Source organism: Dermacentor silvarum, chromosome 11, assembly GCF_013339745.2.
Source record: "Dermacentor silvarum isolate Dsil-2018 chromosome 11, BIME_Dsil_1.4, whole genome shotgun sequence".
Classification (NCBI taxonomy): Eukaryota; Metazoa; Arthropoda; class Arachnida; order Ixodida; family Ixodidae; genus Dermacentor; species Dermacentor silvarum.
The window spans coordinates 20,699,605-20,708,916 of record NC_051164.1 but is presented as its reverse complement, the minus strand read 5'-3'; the positions used below and the strand labels follow the sequence as shown (position 1 = coordinate 20,708,916).

General features: G+C 47.8%; 1 protein-coding gene across 1 annotated transcript in view; it reads left to right on the top strand.

Moving 5' to 3' along the window:
* Window positions 1-2,706, top strand: part of LOC119432452 (AP-1 complex subunit mu-1-like) — a 24,419-nt gene extending 21,713 nt beyond the window's left edge. Inside the window, exon 10 of the mRNA XM_049658241.1 lies at window positions 2,568-2,706. Within this exon, the coding sequence (XP_049514198.1) occupies window positions 2,568-2,666 (99 nt within the window). The 3' untranslated portion in view covers window positions 2,667-2,706. The remainder of the gene's footprint in view (window positions 1-2,567) is intronic.
* The last annotated feature ends 6,606 nt before the right edge of the window (window positions 2,707-9,312 follow it).

Genomic DNA, 9,312 nt, shown 5'->3' with positions numbered 1-9,312 from the left:
TGTTGAGGAAACTAACAACTGCGCAGCGGGACGCAAGTCTGGAGTCAGTGAAGGTGTAGTGCGGCAGTGGCGGCTTCAGCGCGAGAAAATTTGGCCTCTCTGGCTACTGTGTGCGGGTGGGTCCTCTCTGCGTGGGGGGCTGTACCGCGCGATGTCGTGGTGCGGTCGTTCGCGAAGTGTGGACTCACACTTGACGACGTGCTGTGGGACCGCAGCAGCTATGACGGCAGCAGTACCAGTGAGGTCAACTCTAGTGACGATGAGTATTCTTAGCAACCCCATCAATAAATTTCCCTTATGTGAAATGCACTCGCGTGGTTTTTCTCCCCCATCCCCAATTTTTTTTTTTTGAGACATGCAAATTTGGGGGGGTCGACCTACATTCGAGTCGACTTACAATCGTGTAAATACGGTAGTAGTTTTTAAAATGTGAAAAGGCTAATTAAGTACACTGAAGCTGGCGTCGGCACTTTCAATATGGCACCACTTTGGTCGGAAAAACGTGTTTTCCATATCTTCATTATTGTTCCCGGCACCCTTCCACACTTAACGACAAGTTCTTGATAAAGAAAAGAAGAAATCGTAATTGACGTGCAACATCGATCTAAAAAAGTAAATGCAGCTTCTAGTTCTTTCAAAACAGTGCCTTGTTCCAATCATCTATCATTTTGAAACTGCAAGTGCAGCGCTTGCCATTTGTTTTCTTTAAGAGTTTGTGATATATTTTACTATCAGTGGGACTTGAGGGGATTCTGAATACGAGAGTGAAACATTCTATTTGGCAGGAAGCGCAGACTACTGCACCATGCTGCCATTTTGCAAATGTCTCACCGTTACAGCTGCACCTCAGTCACACGAGGCTGAGTAGTTCTATAGGAGTGAAGTAACATTCTTAGTGTTGCTTAGGCTGAAAAAGTATCAACTTTGCGAGGTACAATGTCATCATAACCCATTATCAGCAACGAACAATGCCGTAAACGAAGCGTCATCAAACCCTGAGCTCCCAATAATGACATAACTGTCAACGCTTTGCACTATACTGCTCCTCTAGACATGCCTGGAAAGCACATTTTGCTCGCAGCTTCAGAAATTCACACGTGGGGTTCACTTGCCAATTTCAAAGATTGTATCATCATTGCAGTTGGAAGAGAATCGGGCACCTGCTGCAGAGTTCAGTTTGGTTGCACTTTCATACTTTGAAGGGCCTATTCCTAATTTCTTTTTCTCACTTCACCAGTTTTCTCTTTTGCCAAATCTCTGCTTTAAGTGTTTTTTAAAATGGTACAGCGCTTCAAAAACGTCTGTTATATCTGCCCGCAGTTTGAATTGGTAGATTTAAAGAAAATTTTTATGCATCAAACCTGGTCATTATTTGATGTAGTGAAAGCAATCACCAGTGACAAGTAAAACAACACATGTGTGCCCCTCTTTAAATCATAGTTTTGATTGCAAGGGATACTAAGGGAAATAATAAATTACCAAAATAAATTACCAAAATACCAGAAAGGCCACTCTTGCCATAGGAAGATGCTCAGTAAGTCGAGAAAGACACGAAGATAAACAGGTGGTGATTTGGAGCTTCTACACTAACTTGCCGTGACATCATAGATTTTCACAGCGCTTGCTCAGATCTAGCTGGATTTTTTTGCTAGAAGATGGACTTCGTTGCATTCTAAAAGAATCAAAGATTGAACATAGCCAGTTTCGAGAATTTCTTCTATGCCATAGTGACCCAAACAGGCAAAAATACTTTTAAATTCATGATGTCACGCTACCAGCACTTGGTTTTCAAAGCAAAAATTCAGAAAATGAGAGTTCAACCTTAAGTTCCTTGTCTAATAACCAACCTGTTACCTTGGAATTAATGAAAATAGAGTTTAGAACTATACTTTATCATTCTGGACTGATATTGTGTTTTGCTCTTAGAAGCAGAAGTTTAACAAGATCAAGAAATCTCACATTATATTTGTGCAAGCACGGTACTATCCATTAATAAACAGCAACAGCTTACAGGCAACATACCGTATAGACTCGTGTAAGGGCTGCACCCCCAACTTGGCAGCCCGAAATTTGAAAAGAAAAATTCAAACGGAGAAGAAATCGCATTCGTTGCCACGATGCCCCGCATGGCATTGGTGAATTCTTGCATACAGTGTAGTTCCGCGTGCCGCTAATAGATGGCAAGAGCTGCGTGTTGACCTCTGATGCAATGGTACATCCGGGGATTCATGGTGTGAACAAGTTGTCGGCTGAGCTGGCACCATTTGATCAATGGGTTTGGTCCCTTGTAAGGGCCGCACCTCGTCAAAATTGTGAGAAAAAAAAAGTGTGGCCCTTACGCAAGTCTATATGGTATGTGTTCTGGGTGTTTGTTTTATCCTGAATCTTTGAAGTGCTTATATAGTGGTTGCTGAACGCATCCCATAATCATGTTTTTTTTTTACTTATTTCATTTTCCACTCTCTATAGCTTGAAATATGCAATTCACATTTGATTTCTGGTAATATGATGTCTGCCTGGAACTTTAAACAAAACGAAAACCTGACGTGCTGTCATCCTCTCTCCAGGTGCGCTACCTGAAGATTATAGAGAAGAGTGGCTACCAGGCACTGCCCTGGGTCCGCTACATCACACAAAATGGAGACTACCAGCTTCGCACCAACTGAACACTGGTAGACAATAAAAGGCAGTCAGTTAACCATGCAACTACCAGACTATGTTTGGTCCATGGCTGATTTACTTATACGCATAGTATTTACAAGCACACTATGGAGTGTCTTGATAGACATCCACGATTCCAGGAATGACACTGTGTGCTTGCCAAAGATGAAAACCCATATTACGTAGATTTAAAACGCCATGTTATCATATGGGCTTTTAATGTGGGTTTCCATTTAAGATTTCATATGATTCATGGGACCACTGATATGGGGCATGTGTGTGTTTGCCGGCTGCCCTAGCTAAATGTTGCCAAGAAGTGGCGATCACTGCATGTTGACGCATGTTTTTCATGCTAACTATGAGTATCTTTTCATTCTGAAAAAATAGTTTAAGTATTATGACGTCTCTGTTGGCACGACGTTTATACGGCCCGAGTACTCGGCAGCGAACCAGCAAAAGCACACACCCGATGATGATGATCACACATAACTGAAGATGAGGATCGCGCAACGTAGGATGATGATGATAATATACAGATGAAGAAGACGTGCGTAATAAACGCCCACACTAATTTCCCCCCCACGTGGAAGCGGCCATCCTGGCCGCAAGTCAAGGCGACGAAGACCGCCGCGTGAACGGTTTCATGCGGGAGACATTCGACGCTGTTTTGTGGGTGGTACCAGAGGCGTGCAGGACTTCGTTTAAAAGTTGCGAGAGAAAGACCTTTCCACGGTCGCTGAGCAGTACTCGAGGAGCACCATGGCGCAGAATTATAGCTTGAAGGACGAAGTCGGCAACCTCCGAAGCTGAGCCAGTGATCACTGATGTTTTCTCAGCGTAGCGCGTCAGGTGGTCGATGGCGGTCACTATCCACCGATTTCCAGCTGCAGTAACAGGAAGGGGCCCGTAAAGGTCGATACCAACAACCTCAAATGGTGCGTCAGGACACGGAATAGGCAGTAATTCGCCGGCAGGAGCAGAGGTTGGGAGTTTGCGACGCTGACACGGAGAACAGGAACCGACATATCTCGCCACACTTGTAGAAAGGCCAGGCCAATAGTAATGGCTTCGAATGCGATCGTAGGTTTTGTGGAAACCGAGATGGCCAGCAGTCATGTCATCGTGGAATGCTCTGAGGACATGGGCTCGAAGAGAGCGTGGTAGAACGGGCACCCAGCGTTGACCGTCAAGGTGGTAAATGCGCCGATACAGCACGTGATTGTTCAGCTTGAATTGTGCGAGTTGGCGTCGAAGCTGCGTGTTAGGTGGCCGAGAAGTGCCAGAGAGGTGGTCTATCATACGCCGACAATATGGGTCAGCCCTTTGGCGAAATGCAAATGTTTGATCGTCGTCCGGAGAAAGGCGGTCTATGGTGGCTAGAGAGGAAACCGGCGCAGAAGTGACATCCGAAGAGCTGCTTTGCGACGCAGTTGCCGAGGTGTCAAGTGGGTGCGCAGGAAGCGGGCAACGAGAAAGAGCGTCAGCATCTTGGTGTTTTTTGCCTGACTTATGAATAATGTCAAAGTCATATTCTTGCAGGCGGAGAACCCAGCGACCCAGCCGTCCAGTCAAGTTCTTGAGAGTGGAGAGCCAGCATAATGCGTGGTGGTCGGTAACAATTGTAAAATGACGCCCGTGCAAATAGGGACGAAACTTCTGTACGGACCAAACAATCGCCAGGCACTCCTGCTCAGTTATTGTATAGTTCTTCTCGGCATCGGTGAGTACGCGGCTGGCGTATGCAACGACTCTCTCGTGCGAAGAGTTGTTGCGTTGCAGAAGAATGGCACCGATGCCGTGGCCGCTAGCGTCGGTGTGCAAGAGAGTCGGTGCAGTCTCATCAAAATGGCAAAGCACAGGTTCAGACGTGAGGGCGCCCTTCAACATGCCAAAGGCTGCTTCACAATCTTGAGACCAGTGAAAGGGTACACCGGAAGCAAGTAGTTTGTGTAGTGGCGCAGCGATGGAGGCAAAGTTCCGTATAAAGCGACGGAAATAAGAAGCGAGGCCAAGGAAGCTTCGCAAGTCTTTAGGCTTTTCTGGGCGAGGGAAGCGAAGGATCGCAGCAATCTTGTCAAGGTCAGGAATTATGCCCTCCTTGCTCACGACATGCCCCAGGACCTTAATAGATCTGCTGGCGAAATGGCATTTCTTCGTGTTGAGCTGAAGACCAGCGTCGGCAAGGCACGTCAGAACTTCATCTAAGCGTTGCAGGTGCTGAGGAAATGTGGATGAAAAGACGACAATGTCATCCAGGTAGCAGAGGCAAGTTTTCCATTTCAGGCCACGCAGCACGGTATCAATCATACGTTCAAAAGTCGCAGGTGCATTGCATAGCCCGAAAGGCATGACGTTGAATTCGTAAAGTCCATCAGGGGTGGCAAACGCTGTTTTTCTTTATCGTCTTCGTGCATGGGAATTTGCCAATAGCCAGAACGCAGATCGAGGCTCGAAAAGTATTCTGCACCTTGTAATGAATCAAGGGCGTCGTCAATGCGAGGCATAGGGTATACGTCCTTTCGAGTGATCTTATTGAGGGCCCGGTAATCGACGCGAAAACGCACGGAACCGTCTTTTTTTCGCACCAAAACAACCGGAGATGACCAAGGGCTGGCGTCTAGTTCCTCATCTAGCTGAGGGCCGGATGACGTTCTGTTGCAGCATGTCCGCGACATTTTCTTCTATGATTTTCCGCTCGGCTAGGGACACGCGGTACGGGCGTCGGCGCACTATCGACGCTTCGTCTGTCTGAATGCGATGCGCTGCAGCTGTGGTTTGGCCCAGAGTCGACGAATGAACATCAAATAAATTTGCGTGTTTGTTCAACAAAGCAAGCAGCTGCTGCATATGTGAAGGTGGCAAGTCACTGCTGATGGCTGCAGTAAGGGCGGAGGGAGAAGCAGTAGCACAAGTAGAAGGGTCTTTGGAAGACATAGTCGTAAGGGGCACGACGCATACAGGCCCTGGGTCGGCCGCGCAAGCCACTGTGGTGCTTTGCGGAAGGAGAATTTTCTCCGATGTCGCGTTCGTGGCGGTGACAAGCGCCGAGCCATTGTAAAATCAAACCACACCTGGCGCCAAAGCGATGCCTTCATGAAGGCAACGGGAAGAGGGCAAGACCAAGACGTCACCATGGTCGATATCGGTGGACATAATGGTAATAATTCGCTGTCGGCCGGGAGGCAGTTCGGTATCTTCCGCAGCGAGCAGGCGCAACGGCGTGTACCTGTCTTCCCCAAGTAAGTAGTCGGTGTCCGTAAGATGGACGACGCGTTGGCCACAACAAATAGCCGCGGAAGCAGAAGAGAGAAAATCCCACCCTAAAATAAGTTGATGAGCGCACGGGGACAGCACAGCTAATTGTATATGGTGCAGGATATCATCGATCAGGACACGGGCAGTGCAAAGAGCGGAAGGTCGAACAGGGTCTCCTTGGGCTGCAACTAGCGTCGGTCCATCGTATGGCGTCGGGACTTTTCTGAGACGGGAACATAAATCAGCGTGAATAACAGAAATTGTCGCACCTGTGTCCACCAAAGCATGGACGGGCACTCCTTGGACAAACACCGAGAGCATATTGGACGGGCGCGCTGGAGGAATATCAGTCCTGGTGTCGTATGCAGTTTGTCCTCCAAAAACTGCATCGCTTAGTTTTCCGGACGAATGTTAGAGTTGAGGGAGACGGGCCGTAGTGGTGACGTGGAGCGGCGGAAAGGCGAAGGGGAGCGGCGTCTGGCTGAACGGTAAGTGCTTCGGTCTTCAGTCGATGCGGGCGGAGAAGTAGAGCGGAGCGGAGGTGAGCGGGCAGAGGACTGAGGATCGAAGAGCACCTCTACCACTTATGACGTCTCTGTTGGCACGACGTTTATTCGGCCCGAGTACTCGGCAGCGAACCAGCAAAAGCACACACCCGATGATGATGATCACACATAACTGAAGATGAGGATCGCGCAATGTAGGATGATGATGATAATATACAGATGAAGAAGACGTGCGTAATAAATGCCCACAGTATTACTAGTTACAGTTGCCAACCGATAATTCGGACTCGATGAGGACCGCCAAAACGAATAAACGGGAGTCTGCAATACCGCATTCGCATTATACACTTTATATTATACCACTTTATCTCTCAAGAGGCCAAAACAGGTGTGCCGTATAGCGGCTAGCGCAAGAGGCATCGGCATCTACAAGTTACGGCATTCTTAGCATAGTACCAAGCACACTATCTTGTCACAGTGCGGCAACGCTGCCACCTGTCAATGCATCCGGTGCCAGTGACGCAAAATATTGCTAAAATGGAAGTATCTTTGAAAGTGATTGTCAAAGATTACGGCCCAAGTTTCTCAACACGTGGCTGCACGTACATACATTTGCCTTTGACTTAAACATTTCTAACACAGCCCTGTATGCTATTCTTTTAGTGCAGGGGTTCTCAAGCATGTTGGTCCCAGGGAACCCTGCTAAGCTCCATGAAGTGCCAAGGAACCCCCCCCTCCTAATAGAGAGGCTAATTAAGAGGCTAGCCTTAGCTTGCAACATGTTTGGGGCCAACGGTGGCATTCGGCAGGCTTCGGACGGCGACTTAATTTGCAACACACGTGGTCCAACCTGGGTGCTATAGTTATGAGCCAAGACAAGACAGCATCGCAGCCAAGACATATGCCGAGAAAAAATGAGTTTTCAGTGCTTACCACACGGGGACACTTAATTATAACATTTCATCACAAGAGGTCTTAGAATTAGTGCCGAACATACATTTAGTAGTAAAACCTCGTTAATTAGAATTTCACGGGACCGAAAAAAATGTCCGAATTAACCGAAACATTCAATTATCGAGGGCATCAAGAAGCCAATAAACAAATGCTTGCTACGTCAACACGCTTTTATTCACTGAATGAATCAGCAAATCATGTTTCAATTTTACACAAGAGCAGTGCGGAAGCTGTAATTCTCGTCATCTCGTGATTGGTTACATAGCGCTCGCAGCGAGGCCGTGGCGCGCGTCTTCATCTGAGACACGCCTTTCACTGCCACGCACACTTCCTGATTATTTTATCGCCCGTGAGCTGGTCGCCAACAGATCATCCGTCCATCGCGATGTAGCCGGTGTGCTTCATCTTCGACAGCTTTGCACTGAATTAAAGCGAAACTACTGTTCGCCGCAACCGCTGCGAACGAAACTACGGCCGCTATCGACGCGATCATGATGGATGGCGACTACGCAGTTTAGAAGGCATGCAGCTGACGCGCGCACCGAGTCAAAACGAAACTAATGTTTGCCGCAACCAATGCAGACGCGACTATGCACTTATGAAGGCACGCAGCCAGCTGACGCGGTGTTATGCACGGCGATAAACGCAATAAAGGCTTTAAGGGCACCTTTAGGCACGAAGCGTTCCGGCTCTGCTGTCAGACACGTTTCACGTACGATTTCCGTTGACGACACATGGCAATGCGGACTCTGCCACTTCATTTCGGTTGGACGCTAGAGCCGTTTTTGCTCTTTTGCATCGCGCATTTGTGGTGCTCCACACATTTACTTTTGTAATCCTTCGACATATATATCAGCGCGCACGCTATCGGCCCCGATCTACAAACGGGAGAAAAGCACATGGTGGTAAGTTACGGCCTCCGAGATTTGAGGGCAAAGGCGCGCTGCCCGTTTTCAGAGGCTGGGTGGCTACTAGCTGCTGGCGCAGTTCGTGCGTTCCTGTTACGCAATGCGAGGGTGCTTTTTGACACTCAGGAATGGGTAATGAAGATTCTTTGGATTGAGCACACCTCGCGTTCGCCGCCTTAGCCACTTGGCGAGCGTGGAACCAGGGTTTAATTTATCAGTGGCACACGGAACCCCGAGGAGAGGCCTGTGGAACCCAGAACCCAATTTGAGAACCCATGCTTTAGTGCTTTTATCACTTCATCAGTGGTTAGAGTGACGCTCTGCGCACGTTATCAACGGGATCAGCCAGCCACGAATGGCGGATGATATAAGAGTGGCATAGAATTCAGCGGAAGGCATCGCTACAAATTCGTGGCCCGTATCTCAATTATTCTTATGCTGTTGCTACATATATACGAAAGTACTGTCAATGCAACTACTAAATAGACTAGCATTTGCTACTTTCAGATTGAGGAGGTACTGTCTCTGTTCCTCTCACTTTATTTTTGATGACTTGTGGCTGTCTATTTACAGTTTCAACTACTCTTTACTTGGTTGCCAACTTTCTTGACCTCTTCCTCCATTCTGTGACTGCACTTGAAAGGTACACATACTTGTGCACTTTAGCCGCCCGTTTATTTTCATCCATGTTCCTGAGTCTTTCTTCAAACCTAATTATGCTCTGCGCTTCTCTCACTCCAAAAGAGGACCAAACCACGTCACCCTGCATTGCCTCACTTGTTTTACCGTTTGCTCCCAAAACCAACAGGCCTACCGACTTTTAGGCTTGTATCGCAGCTCAGAACGAGCAAAAAGGAAGGTGGATGGGGTAATGAAAACGAACGGCGAACAGGGGTGAGTGCTGCTCATTCTGAGCTGGGCTACAAGCCTAAAAGACATCGCATACCAACTCACCCAAACTGCTAGGCTTCCGGCCTACCAATGTTTGGTTAACTTCCAACCTTGACAATATATCCGATTTTAAGCAC